The sequence below is a fragment of the Lepidochelys kempii genome, chromosome 1, assembly GCF_965140285.1.
Source record: "Lepidochelys kempii isolate rLepKem1 chromosome 1, rLepKem1.hap1, whole genome shotgun sequence".
In the NCBI taxonomy this organism is placed as follows: Eukaryota; Metazoa; Chordata; order Testudines; family Cheloniidae; genus Lepidochelys; species Lepidochelys kempii.
The window spans coordinates 230,089,627-230,113,938 of NC_136380.1; the positions used below are offsets into that span (position 1 = coordinate 230,089,627).

Here is a 24,312-nt window from a genome sequence, read left to right on the forward strand (position 1 = left end):
GAAGCCTGAGGGGGCTGAGAAGCAGGGCGGGGCGGCGCGTTCAGGGGAGGAGGCGGAGCAGAGGTGAGGTGAGCTGGGGCCAGGGGTGGGGCGCGGAGCTGCCAGTGGTGCTCTGCACCCACCAAATTTTCCCCTTCGGTGCTGCAGGGGTGGAGCACCCATGGAGTCGGCACCTAAGGCGCCACTTTTGGCAGGTTAAATTTAGAAACCCTTTTAGAACTGGTTATCCCTCGCGGAACAACCGGTTCTAAAAGGGCTTCTAAATTTAACAACCGGTTCTAGCAAACCGGTGCGAACCGGCTCCAGCTCACCACTGGGTTTAGGTAAATGAAGTTGTGAATAAATTTTTATAGAATTTAATATATTACCATATTTACATAAATTCTCTCTCTCTCTTTCAAACTCTCCTGGAGTTTGCCACACTTCTTCCCTGTCTGGTTCTCCTTCCTCTCCTTCCCTCCCAAAGCTATCCCTTACCCCCTGCATGTGCTCCTTCACTTTGCAGAGCCTGTCTAGAGCATGGTACTCAATCTGCCTTTGGCCATTGCCATATAGCTAGAGTGACTGCCTACACAGTGCCACTCCGGACATTGCATTACCCACTGTTCTAGCCATAACTCTGTGACCATTTGTGGATTATACTCCTGGAGGCCTTTAAGAGTAGTGCCTATGGTAGAGAGGTCTAGAGCAGCAGTCATTTGGGACTGTAGCCTAATACATATACCCTAAAACCACTACCCCCTTCCTCTGCCCCCTCATTCCCCGACTGGCATCTTCCCTGCTCTCCCAATGGAGTGGGGAGGATTGGAGCAGGTGCTTGTGATGGGGTGCCTGAGATCAGCTCATGTGAGAATGATTCCTCACACAGTGAATAAGAAACAATCCATCAGCAGGGAGTGGAGCCAGTCTGCTGAGATCAGGGGTCTTTCAACCTTTGCCAAATCATGACCCTTATAACAGAAAATAGGTTTGGGACCTCATTTAGCCATAAAGGAAAAGTGGGTACAGCCTCCTTCCCTCCCGCCCCTCGTTGCAAGCCCTAACATGAGAGTTTATGGTCTCTAGAACAATCAGCAGTAACTGATAATGCACAGTACAAGATATCAAAACAAAGTTATATGTACATCTATATCTATATCTAGTTAGCTATCTAATCCGACACACAGTCTGGGATATTAAAATGAGTTTGATCTGAGTTTAGGGCAAAGGTTCAAGAGAAGGAGAGCCTAGATAGAGAGACAAACCAATGCTACACAGTGTACGGAGCAATCACACCCTCAGAGTGGGGGCAGGCGACAGGTTCCTATGGTATGGGAGTAAGCATGTTCTAGAGCTCAGTTGCTCCCTTTCACTCAAATCATCTCCTTTGTCTTTGTTTTTTACAAATGGTCTCATAGACTATCAGGGTTGGAAGGGACCTCAGGAGATCATCTAGTCCAATCCGCTGCTCAAAGCTGGACCAATCCCCAATTTTTGCCCCAGATCCTTAAATGGCCCCCTCAAGGATTGAACTCACAACTTTGGGTTTAGCAGGCCAATGCTCATACCACTAAGCTCGTTTTGGTGCAAGTAACTGACAGCATTTTGCTATTAGAAATTTCTCCAGTTGTTTTCAGAATCTGAACTGTGTTAACGTTAACTCTCAGATACAAAGGGTAGGGGTTGGTGGTAAATGAGGCAGTCTCATTACAGAAGAGGTAAATTGTCAGATTTTACTGTCAAGAGCAGAAAAACATGTTGATAAAATATTGCATTTGTTTCAAATTATTCATCAGAAAGGAAAGGCAATTGTTCAGGTTGTTTTGTGAAAATATGGACGGCAACACTTGGAAAACGTCTCACTTCGCAGCAAAATTTTGTTTTTGTCTATGGATCAAGTGAGATTTTTTTTCTCCAGTTAGCATTAAGCTAACGAGTCTACAATCCAATACATAATTCTGAAGAAATTTAATCCAAACTCTGTAGACTGAATTAGGGCTATTTGTATCAATATTAACATTACTATTGCCACAAGGCCTATTCACTTGCACATGCAGTCTCTTGCAAAGTCATGTGACTGCTCCTTCCCCTCCCAGCTCCAATGGCTCAGATGGTCTCTCCTCATGTGCTCCTCAAATGGCTCTGATGTGTCTGCTAAAGAGGTTCAGTCTCCCAAAGGGACAAGAGGAAGTGATAACATGTTGAGAATGGTGAGGGGTAGGCGGTGTTTGTGGGGGGAACTTGGGAGAATATTGCCTCACAGTTTCCTGGTAAAAGGGAGGGGGGAAACTTGCTGCATGTTCCCATGCTGGTCCACGATAAAGGAGGAGACATTCTTACTCTCTAGAGCTTGAGTTATCCTCATTACAGTGCTCTGTGCCTGCATTTACCATCCCATATAGTGCTGGAGCTTGTGCAGTAAACATCACACTCGCATAGGTGGATCCCCATGGTCTTAGGTCATCAGGCTCAGCAGGGATGGCTGAACCAGCCCTGCATTGCAGCATTAATTACCATTCAGGTTTCTCTAGCATTTCAAATCTCCTGCCTAAGCAACATGTCTGGTAATTTCATATACCATTGGCTTCCCTGAAGAAATAATTACTGCAGTAGCTATGCCAACCCTGCTGAGGCATTTATAGTTTTTGTCCCTTTCTGAAATGTTGGCACTTCCTGTGAAATATCTGGTTGGTTGTTTGCAATGCCTCACAAAAGGAACAAATTGTGAGTTTCTTGGGTGGCAGAGACTCTATTTTCCAAAGAGTTAACTGGGAACAGGGATATTCTGCAATCTTTTATGAGCAAAAGATGAGAGTGCTTGCAAGGTTGAATACAGGTCAGATACACTGAGTATATCGCAAAAAGAAAAGGAGTACTTAGTGTCAGTGTTCTCCTAATGGTAAAACATGTCTCTGTTAAACAGAACAGTATAACAATCTTAATGCCAAAGGGAGGTGATGGGGGGGGGCTCAGAGGAGAATTCAAAACAGCCAGTAGCTGATGCTGCCTTTGTGGGTTTATATATTTGCCTATTAAAATGACAATACAGACATGGAACATTTAGATTTAAGAAGCCTTCCTTTCATTAAACAACATTAAACAAATGGACAAAGTAGGCGGTTATGACTTCAGTAATTGAAGCATGCTGTTCTGTTCAAGACCAGAACTCTATAAAGACTCTTTTCACCCAATAATGCCCTTAGTGTTTGCCTGCTACCCTGATAGAAATTACTGTAGGCCCGAAGTATGTCTTTCCAAGTGGATAGGGAATGACAGAGCACAACACTACTTTTGGCAGATGGGGTCACAGCTCTTTAGAACGTTAACATTCATCGTGCTTTGGAAATCAATTTGCAACTCAGAATGCATCGTGGCTTAAGCTGGATCCGCCCTCCCCCCATAGTTCTTTTAATGTTAACTTTAAACCTGTGATGTGAGAAAAAGAATTAAATGGATTAATTTGGATTAACTGTAATAGTGCCCATTTAAATTGCATTAGATTAATTTACAGAGTGCCTTTTGGTTGATGCTTGCTATTTTAAACATACAGTCTGTGTGTAGATATTACATTCTCATTTTTTTCCCCTAGACGTTGATGAGTGTCTGGATAACAATGGAGGATGCCAACAGATTTGTGTGAACACAATGGGCAGCTATGAGTGTCAATGCAAGGAGGGTTTTTTCCTGAGTGATAACCAGCACACCTGTATTCACCGCTCCAATGGTAAGTGCTCAGTCTTGGAGACATGTTCAGTGGAGTAACCATGTTGATAAAACATTCAGAAACTATGTTCTTTATAATTTTCTCCTCAGATCTTTGGAAATCATTGTGCTATAGAAGTTGGAGAGTGTATTGTATCCATAGATTTCTGTGAGATATGTCTCTTGATGGGTTGGTGGGTTTTTTTGGTAGGATCTTGACTGATTCATTATGGAGCCGTCTAAACTGGCAGTAGATTCATTAGTAAGACAGGGGAAAAAAGATTTTGATATGAAATAGTAATATCTGGAATGTAAAACTACTGACCATTAGAACAGAGAGGTCATTTAAAATAGTAACCCTCCACCCTAGGCATTGTGGTACCAAAACTTACATTGAAACAAATGGCTAATTTATCTGGAAAATTTATACACGCTCTTCTTTTGCCAGAAGCCCACTGAATTTGCTTGAGTTTTTGGTTGCTGATCGCCAGTATCTGTAAAATCAAGGATTTTCCATATAGCTGTGGTCATAATCTAGTGATGATTTTGGTTGGAGCAATCTCCTCTCTTTTTCCTGTAAATTTCAGATACAGAAGATAAGCTTGGGTGCAAAAGGGAAAAAGAGAGCAACACAACTATAAATCTTTGCAATTAAATGGATTCTTAATGTGATCATTCAGACTTCTGGTGACCCTAAGAGTAGTGGGAATATATTCTAGTAAACTCAGTTAAAAAGAGGTGATGGTGAGTCTCAAAGCAGCAAAATGAGTCTGGTCAACAAAATCACCACTCTAAATTTCCACTTGCCATACAAAAAGTGTCTGAATTATTTTAAGTCACTGTAATTAACCAGAGGTTCCTACTGAATGTAGGATGTGAATTTAGTCACTATATTAACAGAAAACCAAAACCTTATAGTCTAACGGGAGGAACTTTCTTAAAACTCTAAACATGTTTCTCACAGTGTACTTGTAAACTTAGAATTGCAGAGATAAATAATATTTTTGATTTTAAAAATATGTACAATCCAGAAAATTACTCAGTTTCTCTGTATTTTAAAATGATTGTCAAGTTTAAAGCAACCAAAGCACTTTGATTTTGAGGAGAACCTGCAATTAAGCTCCATCAGCCGATGTATTTTAAAAGTTATCTAGTAGGTTTTTAGTTGTTCTGTTCAATATAAATTGTTCAAATTTCTGTCCAGCATAAAGTAACCCTGACACAAAGATATCCAACAGAGCAAGGAATAGTAGCTGGAAGCTTAATGAAAACCATTTGCAGAGTGCTGCAATACAGTCATTATTTCAATTTGCACATTATAAAAATTCCCAGCTGTAATAAAAGGGAATTTAGATATCTGAGATGGAAGCTAATGAAACAAATGAAAAATGAGATTCTGAAGGCAAAAGATTTTTATATGAAGTAGATTTATTGAGGGAAATGGTGAGTTTTTATGGTGAGGACGATTCTTAGTTTGCAGGAGGACTGGGGAAGCTGATTTAAAGGGTGACTGAGGTATACCCCTAATAAAAATGTGTGGGGTGAGTGTGTTTGTGCTAGCTTGTTTATAAAGAATGTGTGAAATAAGATTTAATTAAAGCAACACAGTCAAATTATTTTGGGTCTGAAATAAGAGGGGAAGAGGCAGTTACAAAATGTATCATGACACAAATGCTCTATGACTTTTCAAAAATAAAGTGTCTGTTTTTTTTTAAAAGTAAACTTTATTCTGTAGCACTGTGAACCCAAGCACAAACACATTGGGCTAGCACATTAGAACCAGGAAATGAAACTGAGTGATCTGTTTTCATTGTCCAAGCTGGCTGAAGTGCAAACAGTAACCAGGCATGGTGAGAAATATATCAGATTCTTTCCATTAAATATATAAGCTGTTAACCTTAGGAATATTGTTTATTTTCAGTCTGTATCACTTGTGGGTGTCTATATAAAAACTTCAGGAAAAAACAGAGAAGAAATATTCTTTTATGAAAGTATTTAACTAGAGACCTCTTTAGTGCTAGAATGTGTCTACACTTACATGGGTGCACATGGGTTAGTGGAAGAAGGAAACAAGGATCCTTCAACCCTTCCCACACCCAGCATCAGTATGTAGGCTCCAGTCACAACCCAAGCACAACGGTCCAAACACTTAAGCATGGATGTAAATTTTAAACACAATTACTCCCATTGACTTCTATGTAAAAATGTTAAAATGGGTGCCTATCCATACATTTCAGGCACCTTTGATATCAATTAAAAGTACATAGTATGTGCCACACTTTAAAGATAATCCACAACAAAGCTCATTCCCCACTCAAACAATTAGGAGTTCAAAAATTGAATTTTGAACAATTTTGAATTTTGAACAATTCTTACATTTCCTCCCACCATTTTCAAATGTCTGGTGAAAAAGAGAAGCTTTGCAATGTGCCCGGAAAGGCATTGGATTTGGGCTATGTCAGATGTGGGAGAATATACCCCAAAGCTCTTGAGCCCTCACAGAGATTTCCCAGCCTGCAGCCTTCTCTCATTTATATTAATGGGGGTCCAGCTTGAAAGTCGCTGCTGACCTCAGCTGTGTCAGTATGGCTCATGTGGTTTAAAGTTACGTGCATGCTTAAGTGATTTGGCATTCAGAGCTGTAGCAATCCACATGGAATTTGGAGGGGAGAGCAAAGGTTGCAGGAGGGAAGAGTTTGGAAGAGGCACCAGAAAGTCAGTCTGTGCACACGTGGCTGGAATGCTCACTATGGTTGCATCACTTCTGTAAATAGCTCTCTTAGTAAACAGCCAGTTTAGTTTTAGAAGATGGAGTCTTCTCATGTTATTAGCCAATATGTGGTACGTAAAATATGATAGCAGTGGTCAGTCTAATGCAGTGTTGACAGCTCCTAGGATTTCTTTGCAAGTCATGCAAGTTTGGCCAGGATGAGAGCCAGTCTCAGGGTGATGTGAGAAACTCCAGCTCTCTCTCAAATTTCAGCTCTGCCTAGGGAAACCTCCCTCTGATTGGCTGCTTTCCCACCAGTTCCACCTCCTGGTGAAGAGCAGCCAATCAAAGCTGCTACAGGAAACAGGCAGAATTCTCCCCACTACCTCCCAGCAGCTGACATCATCCTCAGAGAAGAGGGAGGAGGAAGCAGAAAACGCCCAGCAGCTCAGGATAGCTCCACTCCCTCTTCTCCCTTCCCCTCATGTGAGCAACAGCACTTCCCCTCTCCCTCGCTGCAACGCTTGGCCTGGCAAGGAGAAGGAGGTGAATAATCTCTGGAGCTGCCTCCCCTATATTGAAAGGGGGAGAAAATAACCCCCCTGCAGCACACTCCCTCCCCAGACCCGGGAAAGGTGTCTGACGAGCTGCAGGAGGAGCAGATGTGGGGGTGGGGGCTGAACTGATGTGGGGTGGAATTGATGGGGGACAGGCAGATGTGGGGCTGAGAGCTCCTGAAGCAGGGTTCAAAATCACCTTAATAAATTTGGGATCCTGGGCAACACAAATTGTTGCACACCTGCATGGGGTTGGATGGTGAGTTCAAAACTCAAAAGACCAGCCAAACAACTCAATATAACACTTTTTAAAAAAAATCTCATGATTTGGGGGGCAGTTTCATGACTTTTGGGGGTGTGACTCATGATCTTTGATCATTTGAGGTTGGCAATACTGTTAGTAAGACTCACAGCAAGGAAGAGCGTGTGATTAACAAGAAAATAAAGCAGCAGCTAGAAACAGAGCAAACAAGCAGCATGGAGGGACTCAGACCACTGGGAATACTGGATTTCCAGACAAAAAGCCCTGCACAAGCATGGAAACAAGAGCTGAGTCTGTATACAGAGCTGACATTGGGGGATAAAGATGCGAAAATGAAGGTAAAGTTTTTTAAATTTCTCATTTGGGGGGGGGGAGAAGGACAAGGAGTGAGTCTGTTGCCATAAATAATGCTGGAAGCATTTGAACAGCTGATAAAGGTGTTTGATGAGCACTATGATCCCAGACAGAACAAGACTGTAGACAGTGCAAGACTGGGGGCGGGGTGTGTGTATGTATGTGTCTGTGGGGCTTTTTTGTGTTGTACCCAAAACAAAGAAGCAGAAGAGGGAATAGTTACAAAGCTGAGAACTCTAACATCCACATGCATCTTTGGAAACATTAAAGATTCCTTAATTAAAGATGGGATCTTTTCTGGGACATGTGGTTTCAGCTTATAGGAGAGTCTGTGGAGAGCAACAGATGTAACCCTAGAGAAATGCCTCCAAATAGCAATGCAACCCTTGGTGAACAGAGAAAAGATCAACACAATGACAGTCACTATAGCAGAACAAGTACACAGGCTCAAGCTAATGGAACCCAGGAAGCAGAACGGAGACAGACTGAATATGCAGATATCATGGTCTAGTGTCTATTCTGTGGAAAGCAATATGAAAGGCAGAAACAAAATGCCTTGCCTATGGACAAAGGTACAAGGAGTGTGGGAAATGAAACCACTTTGTCACAATGCTGCAGAAATATAAAGCAGCAGGACATGCAGTGACTGAGGACATAGTGACTTCCAGTGAAGAGGACAGTGTCTGTACTGTGATTCTTGAATATCCCAAAATTCTCAGCATACATGCACTTTAGAAGTAGGCTGACAGAAATTCAACTGCCATATTTGCAACTATTCTATTTGATCAACAACCAATTCAATTCCAGCAGGACTGTAGAGCCAGCTGCAGTGTAATCCTGGAACACTGATAAGCAGCAATATTAGACTGGAGAAATGTGACCAAGTGCTGATACAATAAAATCATCGGAGGGCAGTGGGCAAATGCTGGCTGGTGCAGTGGTGCTGGAACGAGAGGTGTTGCGGGTGCTGCCGCACCCCCTGGCTTGACATAGTAATAAAAAGCATCAAATACATGGTTGCCATCATCAGCACTCCCACTATAACAAATTGTTCCAGCACCCCTGGGCTGGTGTCTCCTCCAAACTTTTCCTTCTTGCAACCTATGCTCCTCATTCCAAGGTCCATGTAGGTTGTCACAGAGGCCATGGACTGGATGGCAGCAGCATTACACTCTCCAAAGTAATAAGGAGGGGTAGAGCTGTGCCCCCTTTCCCTTCTGCACTAGTCATCAGGGAGTGGGGAGCGCGTGCAACATCCCACTTAAGAATCTATGAATGCCTGCTGCCACATACACTTCCCCCAACATTCAAAGAGATATGTGCCTGCCTTCATCTCAACATCTCTAGGAGCATTGTGTCTTCACTCACCACTCCCATTGGGCTGTGGTTAAAAGCCACAACAGGGGGGTTTAATATCCTCTTCCGTGTATTCTGGATGGCAGGTCTCCATGATTTCCAGAAGTTTTCTCATTATTTCTTATGGGCAGGAGAGATCAACTTAAATTATCCTCAGAGCAGTATCAATTTTATACTGGAGGAGTTAGGCTGATGTTCAAGTCAGGACAATCATTTTGCAATGTTTGTTTTATTTTACTTTCTCCATTGCTGACCAATGGATTACCCTCACAAATCTTTTGGGAATAGACTATGCCCAGTACAATGTGATTCATTTATTTATGCCTAAAATTTACTTCATTTCCCTGCAGCTAAGCCAGGTTTCGACACTTTATTACGCAAAAGGAAAAGAGAAGGAACAAGAAGAGTATCTTATGGTGAGGGACAAAACTTAACAGAACATAAAATAAATTTGTGGTTTTTCATATAAATATTGTGCATCTTAGTTGCATTGGTAGGCTGTGGTGATAGTAAATTATATAAGAGAAAAAACTGGTGGCTTTAATAGAAACCAAAATTAGCTACCTACTAGCCTAACATACGTTTAACCCCTTAAGTAGCATGCACTTCAGAAATCCTGGGAAGATTAGTATTTTTTGGCACCATCTACACTACATCAAACTAGATGACGTTAACACAAACTAGGTATCTTTTAGTTCATGCCAGCAGGGTCTTCCTGGGGCAATCGGTATAGCATGTTAGCGTTCTCTACAATTCACACCCATCTAGTTCATACTGCAGGGCCATGTATTCGAGCCCTTAGACAGAGCTTAATTATGTGTCTATGGATATGTTCACACTGCAACTGGATGTGTGACTGCAGCATGTGTAGACATACCTGAGCTAGCTCTGATATATCTAGGTCATGTAACCGCAGTGAAGCCGCAGCAACATGGGCTGTATGAGCTCACTGGGGACCTGAGTGTGTACTCAAGAGGCGACCACCATGCTGCTTCCTGTTTAGCTATGTTATTGATGTTATTGCTAGGTTTGATCTAGCTAGCTCAAAAAATAACTTGGGTATGTTTACACTTGCTGCAGTTACACATTAGATTGCAATGTACACATACTCTAAACCTGTTAAAGACTTGGACTACTTAGGTCTCCTGCAATGCAGCTTAGTGATAAGGGAAGCCTTAAATGTCACTGCCTTTGAATGTCTCACAAAAACATATTGAATATTTAATCATAGGCATGCCACCTTAAAGTTTGTCTCTTTAGTGTTCCAAAAGGAAACATCAGATGTTTCTGTTCAGATACAGATTTGGCTTTCATGGTTTTATGTATTTTTCTTTAAATTAGCCAACAAATTCCACATGTAAAGAGATGTCTTCTAAAAACTTAACCCTTGATTCTCTATCCAAGACATATTTATGCTTATGGTATTATATCAGCTAATTATTCATTACCAAAGCCCGATCTATCCTGGCAGTGTCAAGCAAACTAAAAAGGCAGGAATAATTGGGGAAGGTAGATTTAAGGGGTGGGGAGGAAGCAGATGGAGAGGAACTGAGCTATAAAACACAGAAAATTATGGGGGGGGGGGTTGGTCAAACTGTGTAAAAGACTTTCAGATGGAGGTTGCCATGGTTTTTTAGACCACTTGAAAGCCATTTGATGAGGAGTTGCTTGTCCACTTCCCTTTATCCCATAGGAATATTGTGTTTAGTTGAATCTTATTAATTTTGCAGCGCTAGCCTAGGAATGATCTGATGGAAAGTGATGGATTGATGCCTGATGTCAGTTGTGGTATGGAAAGGCATGATCTTAAAAGTTCACTTACTTCTTCAAACTGCTGGCTTCGTTATTGTCAGAGGAGAAGAAAATTATACTTCAGTTTTTCTTCTTCTCCACCCAAACCTTGGATTTATTTTTATTCATAGCTCCAACAGGATTCTGCATTGGCAAGATAGGGGAAAGCCTGGGCCCTAGGGAAGAAGTGCCACCCAGTGGTTAGAGCAGGTGGGGACTGCAAGTTGGACTTGTATGTTCTGTTCCCAGCTCTGTTGCTGAAACTGTGTGTGACCTTGGGCAAGTTCTTAACGTCTCTTTAGCATAGTTTAACCATGTACAAACTATTATACTGCATAAGGTCTTTGTGAGATATCATCAGTTTGAGAGCCACCTGTGAATGGCTTCATAGAAGCACAAATAATGTATTAGTATTGAATATTAATTTGTAAGGATAACTGAATAATTGTGTTGCCATAACTTTGAACATCAGAGATTCTCATCTCAAGTCTAAAAGCTCTTTGGACATGTACAATCTGTTAAATTATTTGGATGTACCAGACCACACCATCCTAAGAGCAGGTGCCCTGTGCCATGGAACAGCTTTTGTAACAATAGACTGTCCTATTGTAATTTTAAAATTGAAATCCTAAAATACTTTTCTCTGTTAACAATCATTGTATGTGAGGCATCATTTAATGAAATCAATACCTCTACACCAATATGTTTGGATAACAGATACTTGGTCTATTAAAACATCATTGTCTCAGGTAATATTTTGTTATGGTTTAGGAAAAGGTTCCTAAGTGTAGAGATAATAATAATAACCCCTCTCTTCATTTGCGCTGTAGCTCTTGAGTAAATAAAGTAATATGACTGCTTATCTGTAACTGCATTGATGAGGGAGGATACAGAGACAAAGAGTAATGTTAATACCATTTTAATTCTCATTGTGCTTTGGTAGAAATGTGCATACCCTGCCAGAGTCACTACTGTTTGGATTGTAAGGTTTCTCATCTGCTGTATGGGCATTGCGTGAGAGTATCCCCCACTTGACTTCTCAGTGCAGTGCTCGAGTCCAACAAATAAATTACTCATCAGGCACCTTATTCATAAAGAGTAGTCTATAGACATAACGTTTTTTAATCCTTTATGTTTCTATAATTAGTGAGAGGGCAGAAAACTCAATAGTCTTTGCACTAACATGTACCACTTTAATAGGGTGATTTTTAAATAGAAAAGCAAACACTGGCCAGTTGTAGGGGATTGATTTTAACCCTTTAAGTACCTTGGTAAAATTAAAAAACCAACAGACAGAAAACAGTGTTGCCATTTGGAACTTATTAAGCTGCACCTTATTTTATAATTTTGCACCTTTCTTTTCCCTGAATTGTTGTCCCTGGCTTGTCTAGTGTTTGTTTTTTTCTGTCTCCAGCTGTGAACTCTGAGGCAAGGAACATCTAAATGTAGGGTACATATAAAAAAGTAGTGGTTGTTAAAGTTATGTAGTGCCTTTCACCATATTGCCAACCCTACTCATTTAGATAAGCCTAAAAGAAAATCACAAAATTTCCTTAAAAATCATTGAGTTTCTTTTTATTTATCTTCTGGATTTTGAGCCTTTTAGTTTACACTCAATTGATGTTTTCAAGCTTTCCTCCACAACCATGATGACTAGAAACTTAGTCTGTTTTTATGAAAGCCCAAAGTGACTTGCCAAAGTATCAGAGGGAGTTGGTAGCAGAGCCAGGGTTGAGTACTCAGGTACCTCTCTCATTCCATCTGTCATGAAAAATGCTATGAGCTGTCTAAGGCTGTACTTTCGTCTGACATTTCACGTCTTCTGAAAGACCAGAGAGTGCCCCCTAACACTTTGCCAGAGCTTTGGTTTAGTACTGACTCAGGAAAAAAAAGAGTACCAGTATTGAATTACCAACACGATATCTTTGTTTTGTTTCTGGCAATGGTATTTGTCCTAAGATTCTGAAGAGTGAGCTAAACTCAATGGTTGTGAGTTCACTGCAACTGAAAAAACAAATCTCCCAGAATTCAGGAACAGCTATAGGCCTAGATACACCAAAATCTCTGGCTGACGTCTAGTGCACTCTATAGAAGCTGGCTTGCAAAGCACTCCAGAATTTTAGGGGCCTTCTGAGAATTACAAAAACTTTTTTTCAATGAGGTTAAAGAGGATGTTAAATATACTGCCTGCAATCCTCAGCTGGCAAGAAGTCAGCGTGCCAAAAGTCTAACTTACATATATTCCGTGATTGACTGGAACAGTAATCAAGGCAGATGGATACTTGAACAAGACTCAATGTGGGGTGAGAGGGAGGAACAATAACAGAAAATGTGGAAATGGCAGAAGTGCTAAATGACTTTTTTGTTTCAGTTTTTACCAGAAAGGTTAGTAGTGATTGCACGTGTAACATTGTGAATGCCAGTGAAAATGAGATAGGATCAGAGGCTAAGATAAGGAAAGAACAAGTTAAAAATTACTTAGACAGGTTAGATGTCTTCAAGTCAGCAGGGCCTGATGAAATACATCCTGGAATATTCAAGGAGCTGACTGAGGAGATATCTGAGCCATTAGCGATTATCTTTGAAAAGTCATGCAAAACAGGAGCGATTCCAGAAGACTGGAAAAGGGTAAATATAGTGCCCATCTATAAAAATGGAAATAAGAACAACCTGGGGAATTACAAACCAGTCATCTTAACTTCAGTACCTAGAAAGATAAAGGAGAAAATAATTAAACAATCAGTTTGCAAACTTCTCTTGTCTACACTACCACTTAAGTCAATGTAAGTTACAATGCTCAAAGTGAAAAAACCACCTCCCTGAGCGATGTAACTTACATCGACTCAAAGCAGTTTCTACACTGTACTGTGTTGGTGGAAGAAGCTCTCCCACTGACATAGCTTCCACCTCTCATTGAGGTGGAGTAATTATGTCTACAGGTGAGCGCTTTCCTGTTGAGGTAATGGGTCTTCACCAGATGCACTAAATCGCGGTTGCTGCATCGATCACATTGGCGCTGATTTAGCTTGGTAGTGAAGACAAGTCCTTAGAAGATAAAGTGACAAGTAACAAGCAGCATGGATTTGTCAAGAAAAAATCATGTCAAACCAAACTAATTGCTTTCTTTGGCAGAATAAGAAGCCTTGTGGCTGGGGCGGGCGCAGTAGACATGGTATATCTTGAGTTTAGTAAGGCTTTTGATATTGTCTCACATGACCTTCTCATAAACAAACTAGGGAAATACAACCTAGATGGAGCTGCTATAAGGTAGGTGCATAACTGGTTGGAAGATCGTTCCCAGAGAGTAGTTATCAGTGGTTCACAGTGATGCTGGAAGGGCATATCAAATGCAGTCCAACAGGGATCAGTTCCGGGTCCAGGTCTGTTCAATATCTTCATCAATGATTTAGATAATGGCATAGAGAGTACCCTTATAAAGTTTGCAGATGATACCAAGGTGGGAGGGGTTGCAAGTGCTACAGAGGATAGGGTTAAAGCTCAAAACGATCTGGAGAAATGGTCTGAAGTAAATTGGATGAAATTCAATAAGATCAAATGCACTTAGAAAGGAACCATTGCTTGCACACATACAAAATGGGAAATGACTGCCTAGGAAGGAGTACTGTGGAAAGGGATCTGAGGGTCATAGTGGACCACAAGCTAAATATAAATCAACCGTGTAATACTATTGCAAAAAAAAAAAAAAAAAGCAAACATCATTCTGGGATGTATTAATAGGAGTGTGGTAAGCAAGACATGAGAAGTGATTCTTCCGCTCTACTCTCCATTGATTATGCCTCAACTGGAGTATTGTGTCCAGTTTTGGGACCCGCATTTCAGAAAAGATGTGGACAAATTGGAGAAAGTCCAGAAAAGAGCAACAAAAATGATTAAAGGTCTAGAAAACATGACCTGTGAGGAAGACTGAAAAAACTGGGTTTGTTTAGTTTGGAGAAGAGAAAACTGAGAGGGGACATAACAGTTTTCAAGTACATAAAAGTTTGTTACAAGGAGGAGGGAGAAAAATTATTGTTCTTAACCTCTGAGGGTAGGACAAGAAGCAATGGGCTTAAATTGCAGCAAAGGTGGCTCAGGTTGGACATTAGGAATATCTTCCTAATTGTCAGGGTGATTAACCACTGGAATAAATTGCCTAGGGAGGTTGTGGAATCTCCATCATTGGAGATTTTTAAGAGCAGGTTAGACAAACATCTGTAAGGAATGGTCTAGATAATACTTAGTCCTGCCATAACTACAGGGTACTGGATTAGATGACCACTTGCGGTCCCTTCCAGTCCTATGATTCTATGATTGTAAAATTAAATAAAATCTAAAAGGAAGAGTAGAATATACTTTTCTCCTCTCTCAATGAACCAAAACCTGAAGTCATTTAGAGGTACAGTAGTTATCTCTTGTGGTTGCAATAGGCAAGTTCATTTTGCCAGGGTGGAGGATGGAACTGACAGGAAAGAGTCTGTCGGAAATCACAAAGCTGGAAATACCAAGAAGTGTGTCATGGAAAGAGCAGGTGTTTAAAACACCAAGCCGCAGCATGACAAGCAGACTGCTCACCAGAAAGAGAAGGGAATTTGTAAGTCAAATAAAAAATCTCTCCACACCTGTGTGACACAGAATGCAATGAATGGTTTGTAGCTCAGCTCTTGACTGACTAGCAGCACTGATGAGAATCAAAAACTGTATGCATGATTGGGGAAACACACTGAAAAGCAGTACCTTTTAAAAAAGAAAATATGCAAAGGAGGCCTTCACACTCAATCATTCAATAATACTGGAAGTGTACCAATATTTTGTTCATACTGTCTGCTCAGAATACAGCAACATTATAAAAAATAAAAGAACTGGAGTGTTTTTAAAATGCAGCAGACTGAAACTTCAGGTGAGAAAGATCTGGGGACACGCAAAGCTAAAATACTCTGGAAGAAATTCACATTCATAACCGTAACAAAATGAGAACAATATTAAATATACTGTATGTGTTATACATTGTGGTGTGTATCTCAAATGGATGGAGGGATAAATTGATGGGAAATACTATTCAGGCCCAATCCCATGATGCTCTGAACACCACCTGAAAGATATTCAGCTCCTTCAATTCTTGTTGAAATCATCTACAGCATTCACTGTGGCCCTTACAAGTTTTTCTTTCCCTAAATTTTTCACTAGGTAGCTGAATTAGCCACAGACGAATGCACAGGCTACATTCCTCTTCTCTACTGACCATGGCAGTTTCATGGACCAGGTCATAGGTGGTCAGAGCAGTGGTGGTCAGGTCTAGTGGTTGGAACAGGAGTCGTGAACCAGGGACACGGAGTCTGGGTCAGAGCTAGAGCCTGGGGGCACAGCAGGGACTGGAAGAGTTGGGAGGGGAAGCGGCTTGGAGGAAGGAGTGGAGTGGGGCCTGGGGCAGAGTGGGGGTCGAGCACCCCCAGCAACTAGGTAAGTTGGCACCTATGAATAACAGTATCTCTTTTCAGGCCATCATCCATCCATCCTAGCGATGAGCATTAACCTGAATAACTGCACACTCTGTTATCTTATTCATCTTAATGTTTTCTGGGCAGTAAAGATGTCTTATCCTCTCCTGCTTGCTCAAAAATTGGACTCAGTCTCAAGGAAATGGGCTTTTTTAGGAGATTCCAGTACTAATCTGTTGCTTAGGCAAGAGACGTAGAGAGAAAAGACCCTCTTATGGAATTTAAGCTTTTTTGCTTCTGTCTAGAATCCAGAAATACTTGGGCACACATGAAAAATAATGGAGAGAAGTTTCCTATATTGTCTGAGTTCTGGTCAAAGGTCCAGGTTAATTCTTTTCTAAACTAATTTCACCCTCACTAACAAGAATAAGCTGATGTAGTCAATAATATGTGCCCTTGCTACTTCTGATTGTACAGCTTCAAAAGACTTGTTTATTCATAGAGAGACAAGGTGACCTGAAGAAGAGCTCTATGTAAGCTCAAAAGTTTGTCTCTCTCACCAACAGCAAATGGTCAGATAAGAGATTACCTCACCCACCTTGTATCTTTACTATCCTGGGAAGAACACAGCAACAACAACACTCATCTACCCATAGGTAGTTGTCGAAAATATGTTTCCTCCACTGCTCCAACATAACACATCTACCTAGGGAAAAACACCCCTTCCCCTCTCCATGATCTACAGTACCCCCTTTATAAGCTTTCCAGTGCATTTATATTTGATTAAATCATAGCAGAAGTAAGGTAACCCAATATAACCTAGTACAATGTGCTGCAAGCATCAAGTTACAAGGGCAATTTACAAGTCTTGGCAGTTTTTCCCCCAACAGGTAATATGGACTGGGGATAATGCTATAGCTGCAATCCCCAATCCACATCAAACTGTAAAGTATTAAACAAGTCAAGACCAAGAAAACATACTTCTCCTTTCCAAAGAGAAAATTTTTGTCAAATGTTCACATAATCAGTGTTACCATATTAATATTTTATGTAATAAGAATCATTTATTTAAACTGACATTTATATGGAATGTTACAAGTACAAAGTTGGGAGAGGTAGCAATACAAATTTATTCTACAATGTGCATTCTTGACAAAAGGTAAAGTAGATCTGCCTATCAAAGTACTATTCTGCTAATTATTTGCACTTCTGATACCAGCTTTCATCCGATGACATCAAAGTACTTTACAAATTCCACCTAAATGTCATAATACATCTACAAGATAGGGAGTATTATCTCCCATTTTATAGACCATGTAAATTAGAGAGAGAAATGTTAATTGTCTTGCCCATGGTCACACAGGAAGTCTGTGGCAGAACTGAGAATCGGAGCTGGTCAGAAAAACTTTGACAAATTTTCATTCAGAGAATGTAGTTCAGTCTAAATCAAAAAGCTTTGTGAAATCATGTCAATTTTGCTGAAATTTAGCTTGAGGAAAAAAGAAGTCCTAACGATGTTGAAAGTCTCATGTTGACATCAGAATAAAACATTCTGATTTTTACTGTCAAATCTACTTTTCATTTCATTTCAATTTCTTAAATTTTTGTATTAGATTTTAACATAAAATAAAATGTCAAAATCAAAATGAAACATTTTAATCAACCTCTTTTTTTAAATTTTATAGAGAATGTTAAAGTTTTGGAGGGGTTGTTCCTAATTGGAGCAAAACCAAAATTTGAACTCTTCCACAAAATGGAATTTCTGTACTCTCTCCAGTTTGTCTACATCTTTCCTAAAGTGTGGCATCAGAATTGGTCACAGAACTCCAGCTGATGCCTCATCAGTGCTGAGTACAGTGGAACAATTGCTTCTTATGTCTTACATCTGAGACTCATGTTAATAGATCCCTGAAGGATATTAGCCTTTTTTGAATCACATTGTTAATTCATATTTTGTTTGTGATCTACTGTAGCCCTCAGATCCTTTTCTGCAGTACTATCATTTACTCATTATTCCCCATTTTGTAGATGTGCATTTGATTTTTCCATCCTAACTGTAGAACATACTGGAATTTCATCTTGTTGATTTCAGACCAATCCTGTAATTTGTCAGTCATTTTGAATTCTAATCCTGTCCTCCAAAGTGCTTGGAACCTCTCCCAGCTTGGCATCATCCATAAATTTTATATTCATACTCTCCACTCCATAATCCAAGTCATTAATGAAAACATTGAATAGTATCAAAGTTAGGCTGACTCATCTATATATAATTCCCTGGTTCCTCTGGGACCTCATATGTCTTCCATGAGTTCTCAAAGATAATGGATAGCAGTGCTGAAGAAGCCAATACCCTAGAACAGTGACCAGCTCTAGGCACTAGCAAAGCAAGAACGGCCACCCTTTTTCTTTTGTTTGTTTGTTTTGTTTGCTTGCTTGGCTTGGGGTGGCAAAAAACCTAGAGCCGGCCCTGGGTGCACACCCCCCCTGGGGTGCGAGATGCCCTTTCTGGGGGTGCGAGATGTGCCAGATTTTTTTAGAAGGTAAAACATCGAAAACACAAATGAAGCGCAGGCACATAAGTACAACTACTTTGTTTCATCAAACATATGTATTTATTAACATTATACATTTTTAACGATTACTGTAATATACAAACAAAAAATATATCTAGGTTTAAAGAACTGACCTACTTAAACAATTTTTGATAAGGGGTGCGAGAACATATTTTGAGAACCCAAGGGGTGCAGGCTGCAGTAAAGGTTAAGAACTACTGCCCTAGAATAAATTTCATCAAGCCCTGACACCTTGAATACATCTAACTTACCTAATGTTCTTTAACGTATTCTGTCCCTATTTTGGCTTTTATTCCTTCCCCCGTGTTAATATTAATTGTATTGAGTATTTATACAGAAGCAAAATAGGCATTAAATGTCTCACCTTTCTTGATGTTATCATTTATTAGCTCTCCTATCCCACTAAGTAGCAGACCTATATTTCCCTTCATCTTTCTCTTGCTCTTAATGTAATTGAAGAACTTCTTCTTGTTTCCTTTTATGTCCGTTTCTAGATGTAACTCATTTTATGCCTAAGCCTTTCTGATTTTTGTCTCTATACGCCTGTACTATTCTTTTGTACTCATCATTAGCAGTTTGTCCATGTTTTCAATCTTTGTAGGATTTCTTTTTGATTTTCAGGTCGGTAAAGCACCTCTTGATGCAGCCATATTAGACTCTTATTATTCTTCCTGTCTTTTCTTTGCTTTGGGATAGTTTGCATTTGTGCCTTTAATATTGTCTCCTGGAGAAACTACCAGGTCTCCTGAACTCCCTTTTCCTTTACATTTTCTTCCCATTGGATCTGAACTACCAGTTATCTGAGTTTGTTAAAGTTTGCTTTTTGAAATCCATTGTCCTTATTCTGCTGCTGCTCTCACTCCTTCCTTTCTTTGTAATCATGCAGCCTAGCATTTCATGATCACTTTCACTCAAGCTGCCTTCTACCTTCAGATGTGCAACCAATTACTCCTTGTTAGTCAGAATCAAGTTGGAAATGGCTGTCTCTCTGGTTATTTCCTCCACTTTCAGAAACAAAAAATTGTCTCTAATACGTTTCAAGAACTTACTGGACATTTTATGTTTTGCCATATTACTTTTCCAATAGATGTCTGGGTAGTTAAAGTCCCCCATTACTATCCGGTCTTGTGTTTTGGATATTTCTGTTATTTGTTTTAGACATGTCTCATATACTTCCTTTTCCTGTTTGGTGATCTATCATAGAACCCTACAACTACATCACCCCATCTTTTCCCCCGTTTGTATTTACTGAGATACTTTCAACTGGTCTGCCTCTCACCTCCATCTGGACCTCAGAACAAGTGTATATATTCTTGATGTATAATGCAACACCTCTTCTCTTTTTTTCCTGCTTGTCCTTCCTGAACAAGCTATACCCCTCTGTACCAATATTGCAGTCATCAGATTTACCCCAGCAAGTCTCAGTTATGTCAATTAAGTCTGTCATAAATATAAAGGGAAGGGTAAACCCCTTTGAAATCCCTCCTGGCCAGGGGAAAGCTCCTCTCACCTGTAAAGGGTTAAGAAGCTAAAAGTAACCTCGCTGGCACCTGACCAAAATGACCAATGAGGAGACAAGATACTTTCAAAAGCTGGGAGGATGGAGAGAAACAAAGGGTCTGTGTCTGTCTGTATGCTGGTCTTGCCAGGGACAGAACAGGAATGGAGTCTTAGAACTTTTAGTAAGTAATCTAGCTAGGTATGTGTTAGATTATGATTTCTTTAAATGGCTGAGAAAAGAATTGTGCTGAATAGAATAACTATTTCTGTCTGTGTATCTTTTTTGTAACTTAAGGTTTTGCCTAGAGGGGTTCTCTATGTTTTTGAATCTAATTACCCTGTAAGATATCTACCATCCTGATTTTACAGGGGGGATTTCTTTATTTCTATTTACGTCTATTTTTTATTAAAAGTCTTCTTGTAAAACACTGAATGCTTTTTCATTGTTCTCAGATCCAAGGGTTTGGGTCTGTGGTCACCTATGCAAATTGGTGAGGCTTTTTATCCAACATTTCCCAGGAAAGGGGGGGTGCAAGTGTTGGGAGGATTGTTCATTGTTCTTAAGATCCAAGGGTCTGGGTCTGTAGTCACCTAGGCAAATTGGTGAGGCTTTTTACCAAACCTTGTCCAGGAAGTGGGGTGCAAGGTTTTGGGAAGTATTTTGGGGGGAAGGACGCATCCAAACAGCTCTTCCCCAGTAACCAGTATTAGTTTGGTGGTGGTAGCGGCCAGTCCAAGGACAACGGGGGAAAATTTTGTACCTTGGGGAAGTTTTGACCTAAGCTGGTAAAGATAAGCTTAGGAGGTTTTTTTCATGCAGGTCCCCACATCTGTACCCTAGAGTTCAGAGTGGGGGAGGAACCTTGACAAAGTCATATTTTAGTTTATGTACTAATTCTTCCAGGTCTTCTGGTTTATTCCCATGCTCCTTGCATTTGTGTGTATACATCTAAGGTAGGTTTCAGAGTAACAGCCGTGTTAGTCTGTATTCGCAAAAAGAAAAGGAGTACTTCTGGCATCTTAGAGACTAACCAATTTATTTGAGCATAAGCTTTTAGTGAGCTGTAGTTCACAAAAGCTTATGCTCAAATAAATTAGTTAGTCTCTAAGGTGCCACAAGTACTCCTTTTCTTTTTACATCTAAGATGTTGAGCAGATTTCCCCACTGATTTCACTCTTGTTGCTCTTATGACCCTTTTGTAATTTTCCATGTCCCTCTGAACATCTAGCCTTCTGTTAAGGTTTTTTATGCTTGCCTGTGTGGTTTTAGTACTTGCCCCCTTTGAATGTAGTTGAAAGCCCTCCTATTGCCTTACTATTTTTGGTTGGTGAGTCAGTGCACCTATTGCCATATTACATGAGGTTGGTGAATCGGTGCACAAAAATGTTCTTCCCCTTCTTGGTCAGGTGGACCCCATCTGTTCCCAGCAGCCCTCCTTTACAGAACAGCATCCCATGGTTGAGGAAGCCAAAGCCCTCCCATTGACACCAGCTGTGCATTCATCTCCAGGATCTGTCTCTCCCTACTTGGGCCTTGCCCTCAAATGAGAGGATGTATGAGAACACCATATGTGCTCTCAACTCCTTCACCATCACTTCCAGAGACTATCACTCACTCTAGCTGGAGGGGTGATGGTGCAAAGAGCCCTATTCCCACACCTTTCTCTTCCTTTCTCCCCCTCCAAATTTGTGTGCTTGTTTACTGTGGGTTCAGTCCTTCCAAATGATGAACAATTTCTGGAGATGTTGAGCAACCTTAACTCATATTGAAATTATCGGGGGTTGAGGGATCTCAACACATTGCAGGATTAGGCCCTAAGACTGTAGGAAAGGAGGCCAGTCAGTATTGCTTTCAGTGTGCACAGACCCTGAAGTGACATGTCTGTGTGGGATGAAGTGCACACCCATGCCACTGAATGAAAGTCAGGTCAAAAAATTTCCATTACAACTTTTTTTCAAGGGAAAATTGGGTTTTTGACTACATGAATTTTTTCATGAAAATTATTTGCTTTGTACAATATTTTTTATTTTTAGTCAAGCAATTGAACACCAAAACACTGAAGTATTTTGATTTGGCTATACCACCGTTGTGCCTCATGGGAGTTGTAGTTTGATTGCCTCATGTCCCCTTTCTCGTCTCTGAGCAGGGCTCCTCAGCCAGATTTCATCTCCCACGATGTCTCACGGCCATGTGATTTGTATGATGCCCCATAGTCTCCCATCTTGAAGAGGGGAGGTGATGCATCGTGGGATACATAGACCAACCAGGGAGATGGGCATGTAGAGAATGGGAGCATTTCCGAATCAAACTAGTTCAATTTTTGGCCAAAATGTCACAGGGGGCAGGGGGTGGGTTGGTTGGTTGGTTTTCATTTGTTTTCCAAAAAGTCAAAAAAAAATTTTTCAGGAAAAACCCTCCATTTTGCAGTCAACTCTACTTAATGACAAACTTTCAAGCTGAACAGGAAGTGACACTGACTACCCCTGTTCTTATGAGTGAGGCAGGTACCTGCTCCTGGCTTCCCCAGACATAATGCTTCCAGAGCCCTCCACTCATCTTCCACAGGAAGAGCTATAATTTGGCCTAAATGCTTCTCTAATGGACACTTGATTATGCTGCTGTAATTGAGGTTTTGAAAACATATCATTAAAGAATCCTGTAATCAACTGCCTGAGAACAGGATTTGGGGAGCAAATACTTTCCTAGCTAATCTAGGTCTCTGTCTTTTATGCTGAATAATTTGTTTACCCATAAATACTTCAGAAAAGGTTTGGTACCTAGATATCAGCATATCTTTTTGGCATTTGGCTAAGATACAGTTCATTTTCAGCTACCCTCAACTGAGATACCTTGCTCCATGGAATCTTACAAGAGTTCACAAAAGGAGATAGTTAACTATCAATTTTGAGCTATGTCTTAAAGAAGTTGAATAGTTGTCTGCCTCGTGAATTCTGAATGAATCTAGAGGACTTCAGGAACTCAGTGGAATGCTATATGGAAAAACCCTGAAAGAGAGTAGAACACAAACTGCAGCAATAAAATAAAAGACTAACAATAGATATTCTGAGTACATAGATTAAAAAAAGGAGAGAGACAGTAAAGCAGAGCTTTAGTGGGAGCGGGAAACTTTGTATTTTCTTTGTTTGCTGCTCTCTTTAGGGTATGTCTACACTGCGTCTGAGAGTGACCCCTCTCAGCCTGGGTCCACACACTCATGCTAGTCGAGCTCACACCAATGCTCTAAAATAGCTATGTAGACACTGGGGCTGGAGTTTGGACTCTGAAGCCCACCCCCAACTCCCCAGGCTTAGAGCCTGTGCTCCAGCCCTAGCCACAATGTCTACCCAGATATTTTTAGAATGCTAGTGCAAACCCCACTTGCACAAGTCTGTGAATCCCGGGCTGGGAAGCCCATTCCCAGATGAAATGTAGACATGTCCATACCCACAGTGTGACAGAATCTGTTACAGTGTTCTCTCTGATATCAAGCAATCAAAGAAGCTTTCATATTCTCCATACTGCGGGTCCAGTTTTTAATCCAGCTTTGAGTCACACCAAAGCTGGCTGTGAGTTGTATAAGTTGTGACTGTATGTGGCATTCTTTTGTTAATGATTCTTTTAAAATATAATCTTAAAGTTTTAGAGATATTTTTCCATTCTGGATTTAAGGGCTTAAGGTTTATTTTTATATCACATGATTAGAATCTTTTCAAGTGTAGCTAGACTTGCTTTGTTTCTTCATTTCCTATAAAAACACCTATAAAGACATCATTTTATTCTAGTTTCTGGTATAACTCACTGTATTGGGATACTCCTGTGCTGAGCTATATCAGTCATGGCATGTCAAAGTCACAAGTGTGATTATGGTCTGAAAAATGGCTCTATTAAAATGACATCTTAGTGTTCCAAATCTATCCTCCCCAGTGACTTCCAGATGACATTTACTAGATTTTCCCACTTGCCACCATAACCTGATGTCAGAGAAAAACATGCAGTATGATTTTCTTTCTTTCTTTGTGTAACATCCCAGATGTTGCCAACAGTCGTCTCCAGAATCAGAGCTGAACTGGTGATTATGTTAATGTTACATGA

The 24,312-nt window shown here is 40.5% G+C and overlaps 1 protein-coding gene across 4 annotated transcripts in view; it reads left to right on the forward strand.

The window, feature by feature from the left end:
• Nucleotides 1-24,312, forward strand: part of SCUBE1 (signal peptide, CUB domain and EGF like domain containing 1) — a 297,458-nt gene that overhangs the window by 78,930 nt on the left and 194,216 nt on the right. For all 4 annotated transcript variants that reach the window (XM_073316774.1, XM_073316783.1, XM_073316805.2 and 1 more), the window contains exon 4: nt 3,569-3,703. In XM_073316774.1, the coding sequence (XP_073172875.1) occupies nt 3,569-3,703 (135 nt within the window). The remainder of the gene's footprint in view (nt 1-3,568; nt 3,704-24,312) is intronic.